General features: G+C 39.3%; 1 protein-coding gene across 1 annotated transcript in view; it reads left to right on the top strand.

Annotated features, from left to right (window-relative positions):
- Positions 1–26,866, top strand: part of GUCY1A2 (guanylate cyclase 1 soluble subunit alpha 2) — a 178,782-nt gene that overhangs the window by 70,597 nt on the left and 81,319 nt on the right. Inside the window, exon 5 of the mRNA XM_087756955.1 lies at positions 19,627–20,112. Within this exon, the coding sequence (XP_087613081.1) occupies positions 19,627–20,112 (486 nt within the window). The remainder of the gene's footprint in view (positions 1–19,626; positions 20,113–26,866) is intronic.

Raw genomic sequence — 26,866 nt, forward strand, 5'->3', positions numbered from 1 at the left:
CAAATTAGTCTTGAATCATCCAAGATTAAAAGGAAAGGACTCCTAGCCACATGAGGATGAAGGTTTTATTGTATTTAATCCTTTTTTACTCCAATTTCTTTTAAAGACAATATATGCTTTTCTCTTTGTAGAACCTGCTCCTCTTGCATGGAAAACAGAATAAACCAAACAGTCATACCTGCTGAAAATAAATAAATGTTCCTGACTCCAAATTATGTTACAGGTTATATAATTTAAAACAAATAAAAATGCACTCTTTCTAATAGTAATCCATTTTTGTCTTCTCTTTGTAAATGAATAACGCAGTCTTTCCACCCCAAGAGGAAGGATGAAATGAATTTCATTTCTAGTCTTTGTTTTCATATAACTTATTATGAACATTTCACTAATGAAGTGAGATTCTACAAAGAATATAAATGTGAAATACACATCCAGAATAGTTTACTGTAATAATGTACCATTACATCACAATCTGATCCATCATTAAAAAAAATATAGCTTTGAGGCAGCCTGAATCCACTAAGGGGTCACAACATTGTGGGTAATGTTGTGTCTCTATTGTTTTTCGTAAGGTTAAAAAAAAGTGGATATGAGAACCAAGATATGCAGGTGTGATGGTGGGTGCTGAACATGAAGTATTTGAAAGGCCCTAATTTTCATCCCATGAAGTATTATTTCTCTTAAAAAGTTCTAATCTTGGTGGCCAGAAGCAGTTGCTTTTGAGAATTTTGGTAATTTTCTCACTTTAGATTCTATTTTTTTTTCATTCTAGTACTCATGACCACCTTTCTCTTAAAGCTTGTGTTCTTTTGGAGGCAGATGAGACTTTTTTTAGGGCAAATGAAAACAGAATCTCTGGCTAGAGAAGCAATCGATCTTGTGTGCTTTAGTTTCTGATCCATCAAATTAAAGGACTTTCCACATTCTGTGATTGGAAGTAGAAAGAAGTAGGAGAATCCTGTAAAATGTCAGAGTTCTGAAATACATGTATATTTATCGGAGCACTTAAAATTAAGAAAAATTAAGGAAAATCAAGCAGAAACTTGGCAAAAAAAGCTTTTCCTTTTGGCTTTTGCATGGAGAAAGGAAAAAAGCTTCAAGTTTGATGGCACTTAACAGAGTCAATTTGTGGAAGCAGCTATAAATCAAGTCCTGCTTTATTACACTGCTGCACATTTGGAATAAGTTGGATTACTGCAGTGGGCATTATTTTAAATTTGTACTACTGAAAATGAGAACAAGATGTTTCCTGAGATCACTAGCCAAAGTTTAAGAGGAAAACCACAGTTTAGTAAGAAGAAAAAAAGGAAGAGAAAAAAATCATGTTTAAATCAAATGTCAAGAGATTACAGTAAATAGACTAGGATTACTTCTCTTATTTAGTCCTTAGTCTTATTTTGTTAGGTTTAAGTGCTACCATTTATTGTGAATGATATGAAAGAAGGAAAAAAGAATCAAAGCAGGCTGGAGATATGTATGATGACTGAACAGTGTTAGAAAAGCAAGCTTCCTTTCCAGATTAAAGATGTTTTTGCCAGATGATACAGACAGCACATTGTTGTTGGTTACCAGCATAATGAGAGAGAAGATATTTGTAAATTGGCCTCTGATCACTTGGAGAATTCAGTAACCAAACAGATGAAACTAGATTCTCTGAAGGCATTCGGAAACCCCTAATGCTACAGGCCAGAGTAAAAACTCCTTACTCCCACTGTTGAACAAAAACTAACAACAGTAATCCTATTGAAGAGTTCTCCATCTGGTTTTATAATAAAGGGAGAGCAATTAGTGGCTAAATCATAACCAGATTACAGAACACCAAAAATTAGCTGCATTGAAGCAAAGCTGAGAATCTCTCACAGCAAAGCTGCTTAATTGAGAGAGAAGTTCTGATTTTGCTGTCTCAGAGCTCCAAGTGTGACTTTGTCATTAGGATCCCAAAGTGGGGTATTTGGGATTTCTAGCTAGGTCATTTTGAAGTCCTGATCTCTTCCTCCTCACCTCAAGCAGCAGTTTTTTAGAATTCCTCAAGATAGCTCTCAGAAAAAAAACAACAAACCAACAACAAGACCAAACAACCCCCCCAAACACCTCCAAAAAACCCCCATAAAACCAAGCACCTATCTTCACCCACAAAATACATCAGCAGCCCTAGCGACTTAGTCTGGGGTGTCTGGTATTGGTCAATAGCAGATAGAGGGCAGGGAAGTAGAAGGACCATGGATTAGTCTAATACAGCAAATTTCGTACTGTAATTGTAGTGTTATCACAGTGCCAGTACAAAAGTACATTATCAACCTCTTTTTAAAGAGAATACATTGTATTCCAAGGTTGATGTATGAATAAGCATAGAAAAATCATTACTTCTGTGTCGGGAATTCAGCCTGGCTCCTCAGAAAGTGTGTAAAGCTGATGCAGCTTGTCAAAGGCAGGCTGTTCTGGAACTGGCTGTTTAACGAGAGCGGTAGCACAGCAGCATCAGCACGAGAAAGCATGGCATGTAACATCTGCTGGTCTAACTAAGAAAAATATGGTCTGATGTTACCTGTGTGGGTGTGCAGCGGTCAGAATGAAGATAAAGAGGCGGAATCACTTTGATGTTGCGTGATATAGCCAATGCAAATGAATCAGTTTCTGTTAGCAGCATGCCAGTTAGATTTGATAAAGAATATCCAGTGGAAAGGTATGCCCAGAATTCATCTGAGACGAGTTTTTAGAAGTCTGCTGTTCTGCGTCAGGAAAGAGATATTTCTGTTCTTCTTGGCCCAAATATCACAAAGCGAGATTTAATTAAACTATTTACAACCTGAACCTCATTTCAATCTGATCGTATTGATATATCTGAAAATACAATTTTCTTAGCCTGTATGTGGTAAGAGATATGCCTTCAAGTAATACAACCTTACCACCTTTTTTTTGCAATAGCTGCTGAAGAGGAAACTGTTTCAGTTAATTACAGCTCAGGGTACAGTGCCCCATAGAGACAACGTGATCTTTTAATTACCTGTCTTTATTAGAAATAATCAAAACTTCAACTTCCTTAACCTGAGAGAATTCTGACATTTCACAATTTTTTTTCTCCAAAAATTAAAACTGTAACTTTTTTTCCAAAATTTTGAGACAAACAACTTTCAGAATATAGTATTTTTCTTTCAATAAGATTGAAAGGGTTTGTTTCAATAAAGCCATTCATTTTATATTTTACCACTTTATGTATACTCATGATGGAATTAAAGAGTTTTGAATTTGAGTCCATCCATGTGGATACACATTTTGGTTCATCCTTTGGTTTAATTAATGTATACCCATGAAATATTTTGCTTTCTTTGAATCATCATTTCCTGACACAAAAAGATATTTTGCCAGGGTATTTTTGACCTCCTACTGTCACTGTTTTTTCTAAGTATTAAGGATAAATCTACCCCAGTCTTATGTCGGGGGGACTGTATTTGAGGGTGACTGAAGAGCTTGCTAAAGTCAGCATTGTTGGCACTGTGTGGCTACAACAGCTTTGAATATGAAACTGTCACCAAATATGAAAAAAAGTGAAGTTTAAAATATATTTCTCAGATATGTTGCCAAATTTCAATTCTCACTCCAGAAGAACTAATTTGCAGGTTGTTTTACTAATTAACTGCAACGTTAGAGTTATTTCTGGAAGATTTATTCTGTTACAAACTAAAATATTTGGAACAATCTTTCATCTCTAAAATTTTACATTTCTCGTGTGATCTGATTTTAATACAAAATCAGAAATTTTAACTTGTGTAACAAGAATATCCTGATATAACAGGTTAAAAGTTTAGGCACTGTGAGACAGTGATGCTGTTGTCATTTTTTCTTGTGTGAATCCAAGACAATTCTCCTGACTTCGGTGATTTACACACATGAAACTCTGAGATCTGACCGAGCACTGCAGAATTTAGGCTTCTGGTGATCTGAAGTAAGCAAGACAGCTCTGGGCATATGGAAGCTGATCTATGGAAAGCTTTCACAGAATAAGCTTTGATTTAATTTCTCAGTTGACTTCAGTTGTTAACTGCTTTTGTGAAATCTGAGCATTAAGATGTTGTAAACCTTTGCAATAAGCAGAGACAGTGTATTTTATATATCGTCATCAATGTTCAAATAGTTTATAATTTCATAGTATAGAAAAGAAGCTGCAGTAGAGTTCTTTACCTAGGAAAGCTGGCTGTTTAGCCATTTATTTCACCAGGTCAGGATTTTTACTCTGGGGACTTAAATGTATTTGAAGTGCCTTGGTAATCTGTGGTCATTTAACATATTCCAGTTGGGTTATTGTGTGTGAAATACAAAGGTGTTTTAGATTGACTGAGCGGCCATCAACCAAAGCAGAAAGCAGAGAAAGAGATTTCATTTTTCCATCTTTTCACAAGTCACTAATACATCAAAAAGAGTTTTGGTAAACAATGCCTTATTTTCTTGCCTGTTGAGCAAAGGGTGTTATTTCCTTTCACAAACATGTGTGGGAAGAAATTGGGGAAAATGGCTAGTTACACTGTTTAGCTATGACTGACAAATCACAAATGTCATCAGAGAGTTGTTTATGCCAGACTGTTTCCATTTATTATAATAAACCGACACAATGTATACTTGTAGTATATGTTGGTAGATATAACCTAGAATCTTTTGTTTCCTCCGATAAAAGATGAATGTATTTTGATTACTGGAGAAAGGAGGGGTTTTCCACTCATTTGTGACCCTCTGCCCTAGAGCATACTGCTGTCAGAAACAGCCTCCCCATCAACTTCAGATTAGGCCTTTTCATTGCTACAGTTTAGGAGCATCCCTCCAGGAGAGCCATGCATTTTTAAAGCAGTTGGAAAACTTCTTTAAACAAAAGGTAACATACTGTCTTGTGAGAGAATTAGTGTCTTAACACAGAAATAAGCAGTCATCGGTCTGCTTTTCTGTGCCATTTCCTCTTACCTGAAGTTGGGTACTCATTTTCTCTCATTTCTTCGGTGAACACAAGAATAGTTTCTCCTTTTAAAGAAATCAACTGATCTGTGAATAAACCCATTGATTTAAATCAAAAGACTGTTGCAGTGTGATTAAGAACTGCTGAATTTTACTGTCCCCTTTTTTAGGTGATTATTCTTCTGATGGAATACTGTGCAAGAATAGATTATTTGGGAGAATTGTCTTATTTGTACTTATTTTAACTTCATTAATCATATGATCACGCATGAGAAGCTGAGGTCCTATATTCTGTATTCACAGCACATCAACCAGTGTCATTTGGAGGGTTAGAATTTTATTTCATAGTATCATCACCTTGATAATGCAATAACAATTAATATTCCTTAAAGTGCCCTATATACTCTTAATACTTTAGTAAGAGATTATGAAAAATAATAAAATAACAAAAATTAAACATTCTGGAGGACACCATGTCTAGCCAAATATTGCAAGTTATATTTGAAAACTAGGGAAGGATTTCTATTTTTTGTGTTTGTGTTAGTTCGAGTACCATGAAACATAAACAGATAATGTTCAGAACAGAGGATAGGATTTCCAGTGTAAATGTGTAGGAAAAATCTACATATTGTAGTGTACTACAGCCCTCTAGCAATATCTGGTATTGGTGCAAAACAATTTAAGACAAAACTGTGTATTACTAGGCCCAACATTGGCCTTATTGCTTATTGAATCCAAGTAGATCATGACTTGTGCTGAAGGAGGTGAGTGTTTATCAGTGTGTCTGTGCATGTAAATGAAGTAAGCCTATACTATGTAAGTTTACATGAGTCAATGACAGGCCATGTAAAGCAAACCCCAAATAAATAATGAAAATGCAGTGCAACTAATGAAAACACATGTGCCAGAAGAAGTAGGTCCTACAGATGCCTAATGAAACTTAGCGTTATGGTGAATCACCACAGAAGGCTGCAGATTTCCAGGTAAAAACTGGAAAAACTAACGTAAATTAATTTCCCTGAAGAAAGTCCATTTTCTTTTAAGCTCTTCTCATTTTTCATAAGAGATTCTGGGCAGGGTCCTTTGTCTTTCAGGAGCTATTGAAGGAAGAACATCAAGGAACCCCTGCTCCTCTAACCAAGGGTCAGGTGGGGTTCTTAATAACCCCAGCAGGGACTGGGAAGGGAAGGGGACAGCCCCTGGGGGAAGATCTTATTCTTAAAACTGACTTTTGAAATCAGGATTTTAAGCTTAAAGGCTATAATACTCAAAGAATCATAGGGTCAAAATGCTGAAAATTGGGCTGGTCATCAAATGCCTTGCCCTTTAGGGAATTCACAGCTCCAAATTAGCTGCAGGTCAGTATTTGCATAAATTGGATGAAGCTGGTCCTGTCGATGTAGGTACAGATGGCTTTTCATTAGCTCTGCTCAGTCTCTCAGCCTGTCATGGGTAAGCTGGCCCTGATCCAAAAACACGGTAGCTGTGTTAGCATCATGGTGCGCCTAAACAAATATTTTCTGCTTCTCAGCAGGCTGCTTCAGCTGAGGGCAGAGCACTGTGCTAGGGCAGTCCTGTGATTTCTGGGGCTGGGCTGGCTCGCGGTCTGCCTACCCGCAGCAAGTACTGAGCAGTTGTGCAAACCTCCCCTGAGGTATCCGAGGACAGAAACCAGCAAGCTGAATGTGGAGCTTCATAAGGCAGCAGTTTGCAACATTTTTAGACTGAACACTTCCCTTGTCCTTCTTTGCTGTAACAGCTGGGCCTCCCATTTGCATCCACACTCACACTTGCCCCATCCCACCAGCCTGCCTCCAGGCTTTGGTCGCCCCGAGGCAGCAATGCTGAGCAGCTAAGACCTTGGGGACAACTTCATATTTCTCTCTTGTCAGCCTGGGTCATTGAAGCAACTTGCTTTAACTGCTTTCTTCAGTTTGTGCTAGAATAATCAAGGCAACAGAGACCATGATTTGGTTTTAAAATACCACCTTCCACCTAATTCTTTTAATTTCCTTTGTTATCATTTCAAGGAAAAATGAATTAATTGCAATAAAGAAAATGGAAGCTAAACAGATATTTTAACGCATACAGAAATGTCAATATTCACTACTCCTGGCTGTTCCCTCTCACACTCTATATATGTTCTATTTAAAATTAAGTTAAAGGCATTTTGATGTTTTTGTTTGCTTTTCATTTCTTGATGGGTTGTAAAACATACACATTGTGGAATTTGTTAAAAATCACACCCTTAACCTGGGACTACTAAACCAGGCCAATGCATTCTTCCCAAATTCAGATCTTTAACATGGCCTCTAAGAGACTCCACATGAAGATTGTCTTTTACTGGTGCATATCAAATATGGTAGCTAAGAGAAAGTTATGGATGAAAGGTCTCCTAATGCTGTAATGTATTGTGTTGAACAGACTGAAAGAAATTCAACCTTTTTAAGAAAAATATAGAATATTTAATTTTAAAAGCCTGGTACAGTTCCCACTAAAACCAGCTGGATATATTTACAATGACATCAGTGAGAGGTAGAATGGCTCTTTCTAATTATATCTAACTTAAGAATGATTGGACTGGGAAAAGAAGAAATTTCTTCTCCTGGTGTTCTGAAAATTTATACTGCACCAAGAGATCAGAATTGATTAATCTTGATATCAAATTCTAATGATGGCGTCTTCTATCAAAGCTGTGAAAGTACTTGATATATGGGGTAATAAAGAGAAAAACAAAGTAAAAATACCAACAGAGGACTCCACATCTAATCAGTTTCCTTGGTGTGGTGCTGGCAGGAGTTTGGAGCAGATTTATATACTTAAGATGAAATAGGGAAAGAGTTGGAGCATATAAGTCCTAAAGGAGAAGAATGTCTGCAAGGTAGTTAGTGCATGGGCTAAGAGATCTTTTGATCACAGGAATTTTAAGATACCTAGGTTGGTGATGAAATGTCACATCTCCTAGTGGTTGCTATATATATCTGTTCTGCACAGATCAAAGGGGAAGGCTGCTTCTACTGCTCATTGCCTGCTGTTCTCATGAATAAACATATATTCTCATTTAACCATTTCATTGCATTTTGAGAAAAAAAATTTCCACAAAGAAACAACCTAATCTGGATCTGGGAAAGAAAAATATTTAGCAAGAAATATCACAGAATGACTGAGAGTACTTTCTGCTAGGAGGTCGTTTCAGGCATCTGGGACGAATCATGTTCAAACGAGCTTTTGCTAGGAGCTGAATATTGCTAGTGGAGGGATTAGGTGCAGGACTGATTTGTGCACCTGCACAAATCTTGCAGTGAATACAGTAGGAACTAATCCAAAAAGTAACAATACGTTGGAAAATGGGACCCTTTCCACTGCCTTCAGTATACTGGCACATCCCTCCATAATCTTGCTTGGTTGACATTGATAGAAATAAATAAAAATATCTGTCTTTAACAAACTAACAAATAATATTTGTCAATTATAAAGGCCTTTACAGGCATGAGATCATTAGAGTTCTGATCACATGAACATTTCTTTTTAACCAGATAGATAGTCTTTGTGATCTTACTTGTGTCATTATCCTGAGTATTAAGTCAAGAATGTTACAGTGTAAGCTCAGTAGAAAAGCAAAGATGTGATTTGGTGTGTTTGCACAACATACAGCAAAAAAGGGCCCGGTTCAGAGTAGGGTCTCCAGAGGAGTTTCAGCCCCTAGTAATTTTTTTCCCCTGGCATAACTGCACACTGCTGTATGGCAGCTGCAGCACCAAAAAAAAGGGAAGGTCTAAATGTATGGAACAGGATGAATTCTAAGCTGTTGGAAGGATTGAGCCCATCCTTTAGCATCTTTCAATCAGCTACTACTGTTGTTGCATAACTCAACTGTTCTTAAAATTTTTGTTAAATAATTCAAAACAAATTGAAAGATCTTTGATGCTGGGTTTTTGATGTAAACAAAAGGTGAAAATAAAATGACATGTTTGTTTTAAAACAACAAAATGTTGTAACTTAAAGACAATCTTAAATTATTCTTATTAATTTATGTTGGACTTGTAGCATAAAAAGATCTCCCTGCAGATGCTTTGACTTTTTGTAAAATTGGGTCTAGTGGAATGTGCTGAGCATTACCTTGCTCTGGGTGCTGGTCATTATGCTGTTTTCTAAGATAATCTCCAAAAAAGAAAAAGAGAAACAAGGTTTCAAAGATGTAGTTGAGCGGACAGAGATACTTAATGATGGTACATTATCTTCTATTCAGAAGCGGAATTTTCTGCTTGTAATTCAGCATGTTCAGAGCTGTCTATGTAAAGGCTAACCTGGTAAGGACCAGCCTGGGCACCATTAAAGCCAGTGGCAAGCCAGAGACTCGCCATCATGTGTGTTGAGCTTACCCCCATGGACACGCATCCAGCTGGGGGCTGGGCTGTGGCACAGACCCTCGGATCTGCTTTTGGGGCAGGAGCCATGGGCTCATCACATACTCCAGGAGTCAAGAACTGAAACCACAGTTTCATTTTTTCACACATTCTTTCTTCCCTCTGCCCCCACCCCACCAAAAGCAAAATATGAGGCTCATAACTTTGCTACAAGATTTACAACATTTTCTTTTGACTAAGTACATTGTCAGAGTCACGCAGAGAAGAAACATTTGGAAGTCAAGGAATGACTATTATAAACGATATTATAAAAGATAATGTATGTGAATGTTCTTAAAAAGTAAGCAGGTGCAGAAAAAGACATGAAAAGTATTGTATTAGGTCTATATCTATTAGTTTGTCATGATGATGTCAGGTAACTTAATTGTAACAAGCATAATTTTTACCTCTGTGAAGTTAGCAAACTGAATGCGCATTTGTGTCACCTTCCACCTCATTGCCTTATCAGGCTAATGGAGGTTCATTTGAACTGAAGAACCAACTTTTCAGAGAGCTTTAATGACTTTCTCAAGTGCTACATTCTTGTTTTCTCATTCTCCATCCCTTTTTTAAAATAGAAAGAAAAATGCAACAAAAATAGTCAATTTATTTTTCCCAGGAAAGACTTAAAATAAGTAGTGTTTAACATATTTTCATTGGAAATGTAGTGTAAAACTCTTCCATTTGTCTTATATAAACACAGAGAGAATATTAAATATGGGAAGTTTCCCTTACACTTTAATTAATTTATTGTAATCAGACTGTGGTGGGATCTTAAGTACAAAAAGTGCATTTTGCTTTGGTTGAAATGCAAAATTAATACAAGTGTGTGGCTTGGGGACCTCCTGTTTGGAGCATGTTTATTGCTATCACCGTTCTCGCAGTTCTTGTCAAGCAGCAGGGCTTCTGGTTTTCAGGATTTTTTTAAAAAGGCTCTTGGCTGACTCAAAGTTATAAGGAAAAAATGGTGAAATACTCTGTAAACTGGAATGTCCCCAGAATCTGCAGCTTCTCAGGGCAGTTAATCCTCCTGCCCATTTTAAACTTTATGTCAAGAATATAAATCTCTCAAAGAAGCTGCATGGGGCTCCTACAGTCTGTAACTTCAGGCACTGTGTACGGGTCTGAGAGCAGAAATCCTACAGTTTCTAAACCCCACCGTCCATGAAGAAGCCAGGCCAGCTCCACCCAGTTGCCAGAAGCAGTCTAATCAGAGCATTGGAGAGAAAGATCTTAGCCTAAACAAATGGGAGTTTCTAAGAAAATTGTTTTCACTGCTCTGCTCCTGACCAATACAAACATGTTTTTTAACCCTGATGCTGTAAATTTGTGTTGTTGGAGTAAGGTGGATAGCTGTATATCTGCATAGGGTATCCAGGCTTTTAATGAAGCAGCAGAGAGACATATTATAGATGTCTAAAACTCTACCATGCTAATCAGAGTGTGCGCATCCTAAAAGCAGTCTTAAGGGATTAAATAGATTTTGCAGTGAAAGGAAAAACATAGAATCATAGAATCATGGCATATCTCGAGTTGAAAGAGACCTGTAAGGATCATCGAGTCCAACTCCCTGCTCCTCGCAGGACTACCTAAAACTAAACCGTATGACTAAGAGCGTCGTCCAGACACTCCTTGAACTCTGACGAGCGTTTTAGGTAAAATCTTTTCTGGGATGCTGTCAGGGTGCAGCAGGGGCCAGGGCTCCCTGGGTGCTGGGAGCTGTGGGGGTCCCCAGGGTGGACAGGCAGGGCCTGAGGGTCCCCAGGGCGGACGGGCAGGGCCTGGCAGCCAGGGCCTGTCCCAACGGCCCAAGGCAGGAGCAGGGCAGCCTGGGGGCAGCCCCAGCACCCGGCGTTGGCACCTCCCTGGGGATGGGGATGGGCACAGGCCAAGACTGGGCTGGGCCTCGGGCCTGCGGGTGGGCCTGGCTCAGCGGGGCCTATGGCTGGGCAGGGCAGGGCTGTGAGAGCTGCAGACCCGCCCTGCTGCAGCATCGCTGAGGCAGGGATTGACAGCCCCAGGGGCTGGCACGGGGTCCTGGGCTGTGGGCAGGGTGAGGGGAGCCTCGGGGGACTGGGCAGGGGCACTCAGGCTGATGGTGCCTTTGAGGCCCTGACGGATCACTTTAAAGTATATGAAGGTATTTATTAGTGAAAAAAGACCCAATCTAATCTCAGCATCTTGGCTTTAAAAGGCGTTTTGAAATGATCTTGGAATCAGTGGTAGGTTTTTTTCTCTTGTTTTAGCAACCGTCTTTTGTTCCTCCGTGCCATGCAGCCAGGCACCAGCCCCTTGTCAGGCTGCTCTGCCTGTCTGCCATGTTGAGTTCACCCACTCCTCTGCTTGGGAGCATCCATGAGGGGAACTGACTCAGGCACACGTAGGACTGAGTTATGGCTCTTTGGTACCTTGTGAAGAAAGGGGTTCTTTCGAAGGAATCGTTTTACCATGATTTTTATGCCTCAGGGCTAGACTAATCTTGGGCTTATCCAAGGAGCAGTTTGGAGTACCATCTTAAAAGCCATTTCTATGTCTTGAAGCAAGAAAGGAGAAAATGTAAATCATCATGATCTTTTCAGATGTAATCCACCGTTTCCTTTTGTTTATCTAGTTGCTTTGACAGACTAATGTGCAAAGGACAGAGCCATCTCCTTTACCTCTTCCCCTTTCACATTTACTTACAGATGGCTCCATGCTTTGATTTGCCATGCATACCTTTGCTTCATGTGGAGAAGGTCCTATCTAACCCTAACTTGTTTGGTTCTAACCTGCCGCACTCTTATTCTTTTGATAACAAGAAATCGCTTTGGAGGTCCAAGTTTACAACTGAAGGATTTTAATGGTTCTGTCATTATCACTCGCTCTTTTTAATGATGTTCTAGAACATGAATGTATTCCCACCAAAGTTTTGGATTTTCTAAAGGTGGGTTCCCTGCAATATTCATGCTGCCGTTCTATGTTTGCGAGGTATCTACGACATACAGAAAATGTTAAATTTGCTCACTTTTGTCCGGAGACTGTTGCACATTATGTAACACCCCAGGGATTTCTATAAATAACCAGAAATTTGTAACAGTCACTTTGCTGCTGTGTGGAATAATGTTCTTTTGACAATCCATTGAGCTGGAAATCCAAACTTGTAAGCAAATGTTGAGAGTTATACTTTCAGAAAAGCTCGAGCATGTCCTGAGTTGTGCTGAGCAAACGCTGACTAGTTTATTCAATTGCATTAGGCATCGATTGAAAAAATATTTTTTCATTTCTGTGGAGATGATATATATTTCTCTGAGCTTTTTCAATAAAACATAGGTGTAGTAGAAGCTGGTGTTTTATTATGATTCTTATATTGAATTTAGATGCTGTTTTTGTGGCTACAGATAAGATAGCAAATTAGGCCTTCATTTGAATATGAATTTTTCTTATTTGCATGAATCTTTCCCCACAGTTCTGCTGGCTGTAGCTCTGACTTACCCCACTCTACAAGCAGAGCTGGAGTATTGGAGACGTTGTAATGGCTGTTCCTTTTTCTCTGTTTAGGGTCAGAGTTGTGTTCTGCCTGTGTTGGTGGTCAGCCAACCACAGAGCAGAGTTAACTTTACAGGCATATTGAGTCTTTGTTTAACTAATTTAATTGAGATTTGGAGCATTTAAAATAAAAATTTGTTAGACCAGTAGAGGATTTATACTTGTACTTCCCTCACTTTACTTGTATAATGGTATTAAGGTGTCTTCAAATACACAAGAATATCTTTCCTGCTATGAAGTAAGTTTATTCTAATAGGGGGTAGACTCATCTGACCAGTGTAGGCATCTATGTCCAAACCTTGTGCTCCCTTTACAACAGAGAAAAGTAGGTATTTGTACACATGGGACACGATTAATTTGACCCAACAATTTAAATTGTTGCCTGTAAAAAGAGGAGTGACTAGTTTAGTTGTAAACTGAATGAAGTAAAGAGTTCCACACTATCCACACTTGCACTACATTAATTATCCCAGAAATAAGTTGTGTAGTTTTTGTTTGAAGACAAAATTATACCCTCCTACCTCTCCTTCCTGTTTCCACCTGGATTTCTGTTAAGTCACTGGTTCATCCCTTTGCTATGCAGCAAGATTGATCACCTTCAGCAGGTCTCACAGATCTCCAGTAATGGAGAATCCAGCTCCTCACCACTTAATGTTTCCATTCTCACTGTCACTATAAATAGAACTAATTTTTTCCAATTTGAGCCTTTTACTTGTTCGTTTCACAGTCACAGAACAGTTGAGGTTGGAAAGGACCTCTGGAGGTCATCTGGTTGAACCGCCTGCTCAAGGAGAGCCACCTAGAGCCAGTTGCGCAGGACCACATCCAGATGGCTTTTGAATATCTCCAAGGATGGAGACTCCACAACCTCCCTGGGCAACCTGTGAGAGTGCTCGGTCACCCTCAGTAAAAAAGTGTTTCCTGATGTTCAGAGGGAACCTCCTGTGTTTCAGCCTGTGCCCATTGCCTCTTGTCCTGTCTCTGGGCACCACTGAAAAGAGCCTGGCTCTGTCATCTTTGCACCTTCACTTCAGGTGTTTACATTCATTGATAAGATCCCCCCTGAGCCTTCTCATCTCCAGGCTGAACAGTCCCAACTCTCTCAGCCTTTCCTCAAAGGAGATATGCCCCAGTCCCTTAACCATCTTTGTGGCCCTTGGCTGGATACTCTCCAGCATGTCCACGTCTCGTACTGAGGAGCCCAGAACTGGACACAGCACTTCAGGTGTGGCCTCACCAGTGCTGAGCAGAGGGGAAGGATCACCTCCCTCGACCTGCTGCCGCACTCCGCCTAATGGAGTCCAGAGTACTGTTAGCCTTTGGCGCAAGAGTACATTGCTGGCTCATGTTCAACTTGGTGTCCACCAGCACTCCAGGTCCTTTTCTGCAAAGCTTTTCCCACTGGGTTTGTAGAACAATCTGAGTTCTTTGCATCAGCTCTTAGTGTATTTGAAGAGTTTCATATCCCCACGCTGAGATTTTTTTTCTTTGGGGTAAACTATAAAATCTTTTCAATTTTTTTTTCTAGGTCATCTTTTCTAGACCTTTCATCACATTTATTGCTCTTCACCAGACTGTCTCCAGTTGATCCACCTCTTTATTATACCAAACAGGAACAGATTCATCCATCTGGGGCCTGAACACTGGTGGTTGGAGAAGAAGGATTACTCCCTGTCTTTTGAAAGCTATATTCTTCTTTACATAGTGCTGTATAGTATTTTCTTTCTTAATGACTTGTTGGCTTACATTTATGTGTTCCCCTCTGTAGATGCTGGGCCATCTTCTTAGGAACTGTTGTCTTGCCTGTATTTTTTATATTTGATTATTTCTGCCTAAACATATTCATTGCCCTTGTTTTGAATCCTGTTTTTAGCCCATTTCTACAATTCAAGAGATTATTTTTTTTAATTCCAGTGTCTTCCATCATACTTGCAGGTCTTCTAGATGTGTCATCTGGAAACATGACAAGCAGAGTCATAACATTTCTTTCTTGAAGTGACCTGTTGCCTTGTCCAATGTTCACAAAATCCCCATAGCCCCTAACTGGTCAAATACTTTGGAATATCTTGCTGTAAATGTCGCTGAGAAACTGCCATGTATCCTACAGGACATTCAGAGAAATGAATCCAGCTGTTTTAAAATTTAGGCTAGCAGCTGTCTCACCTTTCTAAAAGTCACCCTATACTCTCATCCTCAGTGTGCAGTGATGCTTTTTTGTCCTGAGTTTAGGTTATTTTCTTTGTACCTTGAAATAATGATGGTATCCACGTTGATTTGTCATAAGCTGATTTTCCCCCAATCTTCCCAGTCCTCTAAATATTTATGGGCCTGTTAAAGAAGCAGCTTTGTTTATTCTCATTGAATTTGTTCATTGTATGAAGTCAGGCATGCATGTGTAACTGTTTACAAAAGTGTGACCTAGCACTGTAAATTTCCTAACCTACTCCCAATAAAAAACCCTAAAAAAAGAAGGCTATAATCACAGTTCAGGAGGGATTATGTACTGATCAAAGTCAAAGCGGCAGCTCCATTAAAATTTGTGGATTGCACAGGCTTCAGAATACATGGCCTGGCCTAATGATGAAGAAAATTGTATTTTAAACCCCTAATTCTTTCTCAAAAATACTGTCTCATATTTTCCTTAATATTTTTCCAGAAGTTGTGTACACCTTCTCTCAGTCACTACTCCAAAACGCCTATCTTTGCACAGAGAAGTATTGTCTTCCATTAGTACAACAAAGGCTTTTCCCCATGCTTTTCCTTAAAGACTAGGCAGTGGAGTTGGCATTTGATTCATAAGCTTTTGATCCATACTTAATCCTAGGGTGGCATGCATCCAGAGCATGCAGAGCGTTGGATATTGTGTACCGAATGAAGTAGCTGTTGGTGTACAGCACAGCAGGAGGCTCTCTCATGTTCTCAAACAGCAGCTTTAGAGTCTGTCAGTGTTCCCTGGGTGGGTCTTTGGGGAGAGAGGCTGAAAGAGTTCCTGAGAAGCAGGTTTCCTACCCTTTCTTTGTGGTGGGTTTGCAGTGAAAGTAAAATTCAGCGATAGGTTTTTTGGTTTTCATCCTAGAGCTACTTAGGCTGCATCATCATTTCATGGCAACATAATCCTGTAAAATATGATGTGTAATTGCTCGTTTCAAAATGTTCTCTTACACCACTGTAGATCAGGAGAATGTCCTCTCAAAACAGTGGAATTATTCTCATTTTATTCAGTGAGAATATAATTAAAGAGACAGGAAAGCAAAGAAATGTAGCAGTAATGAAATACAACTGATGACAGAAATGTTTCACTCTTTCCCTGCTTACAAGAAAGATATATGATGTAATCCTGATTGCCTGTAGGCTTACAGTCTAGGTGTAAAACAGTCCAGCTCTGGGGAGATGCTCAGGAGTGTGACTTTCTATGGCAAGCTTCAGGCAAATCTGATGTCCCATTTCATTCAGTTATACTTTAAGATGCAGAGAAGGATATAAGAGGCAAGAGAGTCCAAAGAAAAGAGATGGAGGTTATGCTGGATCACAGTTGCAGACCAAAGTACTCTAGAAAGAGTCTGAATCATCTCAGAAACTTCTTTGGAAAGGAAAGGGCTTTGCAAATACTAAGAGTGGTGCAGTCTTAGCTCTTGTCTACTGTTGTGCTTTACAAGACCTGAGTCTTTCTCCGCAGGCAAGCCGAGGCAGCTTTGCTTCTGCTGTCCAGTTCCATGATTTGGCAACTTGAAGAGACTAGCAAGCTATTTTCTAAAAAAACCCTCAGTCATCAAGAGAGAGCAGGACATCAGAATTACTAGTATAACATGAAAGGAGTGATTGATAGGAAACATCAACAATTCCTGTTAAGCAGAGCAAATGATAATAATATTCAGAGGATAAAGTCAAAATAACACTGAACCTTTGGCACTTTCAGGAAGTGCCAATTGAGCAGTTGTGTAGGGAGAATATCTTTGCAAAAGTTTCTAAAATTGCTCTAGAAACCCTCAACCTTGTTGAAGCAGGGGCTCAGCTCACTTGGGCAAAACAGGTTATTATCAGTTTAGGCATTTTACAGGATTGTCTGTGTCTTCTATTGCTTCTCACACATAAGTCTTGAAGTGTGTTATAGGGTGGTCAATATTGTCATTCCTGCTGTGCTGAAAGGCCAAATAAGCACTCAGAGTTGATAATTTGCCTGAGGTTACCCAGAAGCAGAGAGAGGACTCCAGAGTGCCTGTTTACTACATTATTCACTTGATCAGTGTTTCCTGAGAAGAATCCACCCGGGGAAGGTTGGCACAATACATTCACACGGACAGAGATCACATCAAAGAGTTTAACACCTCAAATTGACAAAGGCGAAGCAGGAGCACAGAGGGATGCATTAATTTTCTTCTAGTCTCACGGCAGGTTAACAGAAGAAGCATGGCTCCAAGCCAGGTGCCTTGCCTTGCTGGCGAGCAGCCCAGCCCCGGGCCAGGCTGGCTCAGCCAGGGTCTGTGGTCACAGTCTCTCCGCCTGAGCTGACACCCTATTTTCATCTGGAGGTGGAAGAGGGAAGTGATGATATGAGATACATTTATTTTGCACACCGGTGAAGTTCTAGGAACAGAAAACAGAAAAACTCTCTGGCAAAGGGGAACAAAACAAGAAGAGAATTTAGAAATGCCATACCCTGTATTTCTTATTTGGCAATTTGTACTTCAGAGTTAAAACAATTTCATATGTGCCCTTTGAAAGCGTGAGGCTGCATGCGTGAAGAAAGTACCTATTTCCCTTATGTTTTGAGCAGGGAGCCATACGTTTTAAAAATTGAAAAGTACAATTAGTCTTGGAGAATTAAATCTGCCCATCTAGGTACCTGACTAGCTTTCTCACAGAGATGGCTGTCCCATAATGAAGCTGAGGGAACAAGGCTTAGAAATGTAAATATTAGTAGGTGTGCAGGAACATAAATTAGGAAAATTGACAATTTTAATTAGTTTCATTTACTTTCATTTGCTGAGTTCCCAGGCTGACATCAGAAGTTACATCTGTTGGGTTACTAGAAGGGTAGGGTATGGAGGCAGAGGGGCATGGGGACAGGATAGGCTCAGTCCCCATGTTGACTGTAGGATCTTCAATGACAGCATATTATCTGATGTAAGAAATCCCTAATAGAAACAGGAGCTTCCCAACATCTCCCCCAAACATGGAAAGTACCATCTGGGGGTAGCTGTCAGCTGAGCCGGAGCTTCCAGGCCTCTGGACACTTAAATCACATCAGTATTACAGACACCTCTGGATTCTCTGATTGAGGTTTTCCTATTTTGCTTGGAAGGATTATGGATGGAAGGAGGATTATATGATAAAATGAATCATGTGAGAGTGATGGAATGCCTACACGATGAAAGAAAGGGTGACTGGAGGAAACCTTTTAATATCAGTGGATTGTGTGGAATAGAAAAATACAGATTTAAGACATTATGGTGCCTAACACTGTGCTTAGATGCACAAGGTTTGTGTGTTGTGCCTGTTTTGACTATGAGATCCTTGGGGTAGGGACTGTGGGTTTTTTAGATTACCTAGCACAGTATTGCCCTGGTCTTTGTGCAGTCCTGAAATGAAAACATTAATGATGATTGTTTTTCATGGCAGAGGCTATGGCAGGCTGTATTTACAAAGAGATTCAGTTTATCTGATTTAATTATTTTCTGCTTAAACAAAACATGTTCATCTTAGTTTTCTGTTTGGTTTTGTTTTTTTTTTTTTTTTAAATCCTATATTCAGGTGAGAAATATCCCTTTGAAGTATTTGACAGTAACTTTTGTGTGACCGAGTAAGTTAATAAAAATCAGAATGTATGTAGCCCCAAATGTCAAATATGTCATTAAAGTTGGTTTTCAATGTCCATTTCAGTCAGGTAGTTTTGTGCTCAACTGCCATCATAGAGCAAGAGGTAACAAGCCAGGGCCTCATTGGTATCAACCACTGGACAGCACTCGAAACATCTAGCCATTTAACAGGCAACTGCAAAATCTATTAACCAGTGTGACGAACCACCTGCTACTCCTTTCCTACTGTTCCTTCTTCTATTCTGCAAATACAAATTACATGAATCTATATCACCAAGAAATCTGCAGACTCTAACGGAGTATCAGCCTTCAACTCTGCTGCATGTATGAGAAGGCAAATAAGAAATAGGAGCACTAGTACACTTTTTCCATGCCATTAATTATTTTATGGAGTTCTTTCTCACATCTGTTCTTATTTGATCCCTCTATAACATGGCCACATTTGACTTAGTAGCTGTTTTGCTGAAAAAGAACGGAAGGTATTTCGCCATTTCACTAACCTGCTTTCAGATCGTTGTCATTTCCCTTTAATTTTGTGCTTTTTATAATTTATAGCTAAGTAACAGAGAAGGAGCTACTCTGGAATTTGCTTTTAAGTCCAGGTACATTCCAGGAGCAAAATTTAGAGGCATTATTTACACACAATTCTAAGAAACACATGTTATCGTGGTTGCTTTCTTATTTAATTGCGTTGAAATAGAAGCCAACATCTGATTTGGGAATACTTTTGTGTCAGTATAGGCTATTTTCTGACTCACCTCGGTGAATAGACTATGTGAGTCTCATTGCTTGAATAGGTGAGTGTAAGAGGCTTCTGTATAAAAGGCTACAGTTTATGTTTATCATTTTAGCTGAAGAGGGAAGATGGGGAAAGTAGAATGGGAATCCACATCTATCAGCTAATTTTTCCTTTTCTAAACTCTATTTTTATTTTGCAGGTGATGGAAATTAAAGGACAAATGATTCATGTGCCAGAATCAAATTCGATTTTGTTTCTGGGTTCCCCCTGTGTGGACAAGCTGGATGAACTGATGGGCCGAGGACTCCATCTTTCAGACATTCCTATCCATGATGCTACTCGCGATGTCATATTGGTTGGGGAGCAAGCAAAGGCCCAGGATGGCTTGAAAAAACGAATGGATAAACTGAAGGCAACACTAGAATGCACACACCAAGCCTTGGAAGAGGAGAAAAAGAAAACAGTAGATCTCCTTATTTCCATTTTCCCTGAAGAAGTGGCTCAGCAGTTGTGGCAGGGGCAGCAGGTTCAGGCCAGGAAGTTTGATGATGTCACCATGCTGTTCTCAGACATTGTTGGCTTCACTGCCATCTGTGCACAGTGCACACCCATGCAGGTCATCAGCATGCTGAATGAACTCTACACGCGATTTGACCATCAGTGTGGATTCCTGGACATCTACAAGGTAATAGCTCAAGTCCTAAGTTAGCAAAATCTAATTGAAACTAAGACAGAAAAAAATCCCAGTAGCCATCTTCCTAAATTACAGACCTTCCCTATAAAACCAGAAAGGCAATATTTTTATTTTGCGTGAAAAAAATAAATCTGAAATATTCCCATTGAAAATCAAATACTTTGATGCTGAGCTGTCATCATGGTTCCCCATAGGAATATATGCCTCATATTCCCATTTTCCTATAGGAACGTACACATCCTGTATTATAGTGTGGTTTCCTTTAGGTGACATGTCGGCCACAGTGTCCTGAGGGTGATGAAGTGCACAGTGATGATCCTAGCCCAAGCTGCAGGTCCTGGAAAGCACTCAAATACTTTCTGTTTCAGCTGAAACTTGAATGTTGGGGTTTAGGTGCTTATCTTTCCCCTGAAAGAATTCAAATTTTCCATAAAGAGCAACGTACTGGAAAAACAGGAAGAGGACAGGAGATGTCCATTCATAGTAAACTGAATGAGTGGGACATGGCACTGGGGTGCCATGCTCCTTTGCTGCTCTGCAGAAAAGGGGATTTCGCATGTGGTGGTCCTGCTAGAGACTTCATCATCTTCACTTCTCTTCAGTGGATTTCGTGTCCAGTATGTATTTGAGAGAAAAAAGAGGGGAGGTAGAACTTAATAAATGCAGTTAAGATACTATCTGTGTAATTATGCTGTGAAATCTACAGAGAATATGTTTTGCATATGGAATACCTTTAGTTTTGTGATAGGAAAAGCAGAGCAAATTTCTTTTTATAACTGAATGCACCAAAGGAAAAAAATGTAGTTGTAAAATTATATATTGATTTTGTTTTCTGTCTGAGGCTTGCAAACTAAATCACCAGCTTTCAACCTGTTTCAAATAGTATTTGTTGATAGGCTGTAGAGAAAAGGTCTTCACAAGAGTGCTGTCCCTTTAATTTTTACCCTTTCATACACTTTAAAAGGCATCCAAAAATATTAATTACCCACCTAAATAATAATTGTGGCTGAAAAGTTACAATACATACCACAGATAGAACTGAACACGGTATAGATATAGGTTGGTAGGACAGTATACAGAAGGAAAAGATCACACTGTAAATAAGTTTTGTGCTCCTGGGCTAGGGGTTTGTATTGCTAATCCTCAGAAGCCAAAGGCCACGTTGGGAGAGGACTGCAATGGAAGGTACCAACCCTCATTTGAAAATTGTTACGGTGATATAGTCAGAAAAGATTGGAAGTTTGATCTCGGTTTATATTTATCTGATGTTACTGCACTGGATCTTGAGCCAGCTCTGAGAACGGGACTTGAGGAACTTCTGACCCACAGTCAAGAGTAATATCTAGTGACCCTGTTTCACATGCTTTATCTGGTACATGGGTGTAGTTAGTGTTTTCCCACATGATTAATTTTAGTTAGCTGTTTTGAGGCATTCAGGACATTCTTTGTTGAAAACTATGGTTGCATGGGAATAGGAAATAAAGTATGTAAAACTCTATGACCTGTTTGGGAGGAAGGTTGGCTGAGTCCTGTGAGAACACTTAAGAAGGAATATTTATACATAGGTCATGAATGTTATATCATTTAGACCATGGCTTTCTGCCTTTCACCTAGCTTTGTGGCTCCTTAGATAGAAAGATGTTACTGTATGGAAGTACCCTCCTGACCAGTGAAATAAGATGACGGCTCCTGAGATAGGCAAAATAAGATTTATGCATTCAGAAAATGAATAAACAATCCAAAAAGTTAAGACCCCCATATAATTCTATGACCAGAGGAGTAAACAAAGCCTATTTTTCTATGGAAGGATGTTTTATACCTTTAACACCCTTTCTCCACTGTTACTGCCTTAATACAGCAAGTTCTTTCTCAGATCCTTTCATCCTGGGTTTTCCTCCATCTCCCTACTGCCCCTGTCCCCTGAGCCTCCCTATATATCCCCTGCTTCCCTCCACAGACCGTCAATGAGCAAGGCAGTGTGCACTGTGGCTATTTTGGAGCTGTATGTACCTTTTTTTCTCCCCCCAAGTATTTTTTTTTCATTTATTTTTTAACCAGAAATGTAAGGAAGTTACTGCGGGGTTAGGTGAAAATGACTCAGTTGAGCATTACAGAAAGACAAAACTCAGGCAATGAACCCTTTTTCTTTTCCTTGGAGAATCAGGCTTAAAATAAAATGACAATTCTTTTGAAAAAGCATTTGCACTTTAAAATAAAAATGTGTTTATATCTTTTTCATTTGTTTCAGATGATATTCTGGAAGCTAAGTTTATTGCTAGGAATGATCACCACCACAACAACTGTAATTTTAGAAGTTATTGTCAGGCAGTGAATTTTAGATAGGTAATCACCAATATTTGTACCCACAGCCTGCCTCTAAGATATAGTCCTGTAACTAGGCTACAGAAATTTATCATGGGACCTATGTATACATCAAAACAGATCAATTTTCAAATTTGCTTGTTTTTAAGCAACATGGCAAGGATAATTTGCAAAGATTATTTGGTGAGTACTTCTGAATACCAAATTCACTGTTTTGTAAACAGAAAATTAAGCAAAATTCATTAAATAAATTCCATGCTGTAAATTATTCACCCAGCTTTACTGTTACAGAATTTTGAATTCAGAACCTTGGTGCTTCTAATCTTGGACTCAGACAATGAATGTAATATTTTCAATTGTCTCATACTATTCATTCAGGGATGTTTACAGAGAAATATGGCACAGAAAGAACAAAGATCCTCGCATTTAACAAGTCAGACATAGAGGGCAAGCATAATGAGCTGTTGGATACAGAATAAGAAATGCTTGGAGAGGGCTGAAGGGGGATGAATTAGACTTTGAAATTTCTTTGAAATGAAAGTAGCTATAACTGATGAGGTAGGGAAAGGATATCCAATGGATGGACGCATAGGTAAGAATGACACAGGCAGATGATGGGCTCAGAAAATGAACTTCACAGGAGCATTTTGAATGGATACCAAAGATGACAGATTACATTTGTCTAGGCTGAGGGAGAACACTGCAGTAACTGAGATGCATGGTGATACGAGCCTGGGTGACCATTTTAGCAATCTGGAAGAATCTGTGTTTTAGAGAGTGAAACTTTAGAAAGAATCTGCTTACATATAGCCTTGATGAAAAGATCAAGAGGGACACTCTTGGGGTCATCACAGAAAGGAGATTTGAGAGAACTGAGACGTGGCAATGCATTTGGAAACTGGTGCTGCTGACTGTCTGAACTAATGATATTTGGCTTGGAATTGAGGAACGGGAGAAAAAGATGCTGTCGAGCAGGGATTGCAAATCAAAGCAATGTAGCTGCAGATGCTTGATAAGTTAGTGTCTGTGGACATGCAAGTAGGAACATGGACTCCAGGAGCAGAAGTAATGGGAGGGAGATCTCAGTAAAAGCAGTTGCTTTGGGTAAAATATATACTGGTTGGCCTGACTGTGTCTGTTTTGACCTGTTTTTCTCTGTATGTTCCTGTTGTTTATGAGCCAAGTGCTGGGAAATGATGCTCCAGCTAAACCGTCTCTTTATCAAATAAGCTATTTAGATATGCTGCAGCCATGGCTGCTGGCATTTAAAACTTAACCCTGCAGACTGAAATCTTCCCTGCTTAAGATTCCTTCAGCTTCTGTTTCTTCCTCCAAGTAATATGTCTCTGACATAGGAACATTTTAAATATTTTTTCTTGGTGAGTCCTTTTGGCTGTGTAGGCCTGCTGTCTCAGCTCTTTCCCCCTCAGTTTCCTTTCTGAAACAATCCCATTTCCTTCCCTTGCCCTTAAACTACTGCATGGAGTAAAGGCAGCATGGATTGTGGGTGGTTTTTTGGCCATGCATGCACTGGCTGGGTGGCTATATATGCTGGCTGCATAACACCAAGCCAAATAGAGCAGAACCAGGCCTGCTCTTGTAGGTTTTAGTTTCTTTTTCCTTTCTCTGGACAGTGCAGCATGTGTCCCTGAAGACATTTGCAGCTTTTCCCCTAACACTAAACTTCGCTTTCTATGAAGTGCTGAGTTCCACTTCCCATGTCTAAGCAGAGAGTCCTAAATGTTTTTGACAATGAATATTGTCAGCTGCCAAAATGTCTTTGCTATACATCTTTGTTGTAAAAATTTTAATTGAAAGTTTATTGAGTATTTATTGAATAAGACAATATAATTCCACAGGTTAATTTTATAGTTAGAATTCACAACTTTGTTATGTGAATTTCTGCTTTCTCTTTGGTTTCATTATTTGGCTAAACTGACACTCTCTCCGAGTGGTGCCACACACATGACTCAAAGTCCTTTACCAGCTTCCTTGGGGTTCTCTTTGGCTATTATTCCTGGCAACATTATTTCACTTACTTTACACTGAATGATATTTCATTTTTTCTGAATGATACAGTTAGTATGTCAGATCTTAATTTTCTGATTTTATACACCTTACTCTGGCTACAGCCTTAATTTTTGCTTGTTGTAAAAACCTGGGACTAAAAAAGGGTTGGAAGTCTGGACTGCTCTGCAATCATTCGAGACTGCTGCTCACCAGTTCTGAAAAATTTTGTTTATATTGAGGTTGTGACATAATGCTTTTAGGAACCTGATTTTAAACTCACATTTTCTAAAAATGTCACTTAACATTTTTATACTGGTGGTTTAAGTTGCAGAAATCAGTATTGATTTTACAGAAAATACCAGTACTTTCTCAGTGCCATGACTATCCCTCCTTGAGAACCTATATTTGTACATATTCATATATATGTTCTTAAGCTTACTATCAGTGCTATAATAACTAAAGAATACTGCAATAACAGGAGTCATAAGCTTCAAACTATTCTGAGGTTTTCCAGGCTTTATATTTCATAAGTTAAAAACCATAGCCTCCAAGTTTTCATGTAAAATCTATGGCCACTATTTTTCTCTTCTTTCCATCACTTCTGCCATTTTAATCTTTTAAGTTCAGTGCAACTACATGACTGTTTTGAGGAGGTTTCAAATTCTTTTAGCTTCAGCTTAGGCATCTGCAGAATGAAGATTATTATGAAATGCAATCAAAATATGCAAACAATACTGATACTCTTATATGATATATACTCTTATGTAATATGCATAAAATACCATAACGTACCTTTTTTAAGATGAATAGGTGCAGTTTTGGGGATTATTGGTGTACTAGGTGTTGCTTCTTCCTGTTAGTTTAAAGTCAGTGGGTTTTGAATGTGTAATAGAAGAAAATGGGTAATAGAAGACAATTTCCGTTGCCCAGGAGCTCGCTCTCTCTGTGGTGCCACCCAGCCTGCTAGAGCTGCCCTTCAGCCCACTGCTCTGTTCACGTCCCACCCCAGAGGGCTCCTGAACCTTCTTCCTTTTCTTCCTCTGAGCAGGCTATAGCACTGACTCTCTCCTTGAACTCTCTGGCTGTGCGTGGACTTACTTGCTGACACACAGGTGTGTCTCACTCCAGTATGAAGTCAGGGCAAAGCTAGGGCACCTGTCTTTTTTGGGAACTCAGAAGTGTTCTTGAGTTCAGTTAAAAAAAACCAAAACCACAAAAGATTCCTTGGATTTTCCCTGAAGATCTGGTGTATCACCACCCTAGAGCTCTCATATATTTTAAGACATCCCATTACTTTAAGCATGTATTTTTCTGCAGCCTTGTGGAGGATTTACACTTTTGGTCTTTAGGGAGATTTGCAAATGAAGCAGACATGCAGGCTCCAGAAGAGTTATTCTTTATTTTATAAACATACAGACCTGCACAAAGCATTAAAACATCTGTGCATGTTCTCTTGCTTTAGGCAATTCATCATGCAAGAATCCTCTAAAGAGTCTAGGACTTCTGTTTCTGTATATAACTTCTTTTTCAGGAATACAATGCTTGCATATATTTCCTTCTCTTTTTCTCTTTTGTCTCTCTCCTTCCACTGAAAAACACATGTTTGTTTATAAGTGTCCCACTCCGTTTCTCTCGAGCTGCTTGGGCCTATGGCCTATTAGGGCCTATGTCCAACTTGCAGTTCCTGGAAGTGCTTCCCACCTCCTCAGTTTGTGTGTGAACCCTGGCCATATCCTGACTTTTTATTTGGACAGAACGCAGAAGAGTATCCTCCTTTGGGGCTCCCTGCTCCATATTGACGATCAAGCCCAGATATAGCTGTTGGACAGGAATGATGGATAAGAGCATGTCCTGTTGCAGCATACAGGTCTCCCTGATGCTGTTTTGTAAAACCCACCATTAATACTTAAATCCTTTATTTTCTTGTGTCAAGTTTTTCCACCTTCTAGATTTTAGTCCCTCTGAAGGAATGGAGAAAATAGATTTCACTTCCCACCAGCCTAGGCTATTTCCGTTGAAACAGTCGAGTATTGTGTCAGATCTAGAGGATACATAGCACAACTGTGACAACATATGGCTGGCCCTTCATATACATGAGCATGCCAAGATGCAGTGTTTTCATTCATGCAAATAGCATTCATAACTGTACTTTAATTTCATAAACAATTTAAATTAATATGGGGGATACTTAGGTAAGTTAAGAGAAACTAACTAATGCATGAATTTCAAGACAGGTAAATTAAAGCTTATGTAACCTTGAGGAAGACGATGTTGTTCAGTAGTAGTTTTAATAGCAGGGATACCTATAGCAAATTAAGACCACTCTTACATCTGGAGAAGGGCAGTCACATTAAACTGAAATGTGTGTCTTAAGTTATGCATGATTATTTTAATATTTGCTTATTTTGTTAAA

This window comes from Nipponia nippon, unplaced genomic scaffold (assembly GCF_047370975.1).
Source record: "Nipponia nippon isolate SJK-2023a ecotype South Korea unplaced genomic scaffold, ASM4737097v1 scaffold_2, whole genome shotgun sequence".
NCBI lineage: Eukaryota > Metazoa > Chordata > Aves > Pelecaniformes > Threskiornithidae > Nipponia > Nipponia nippon.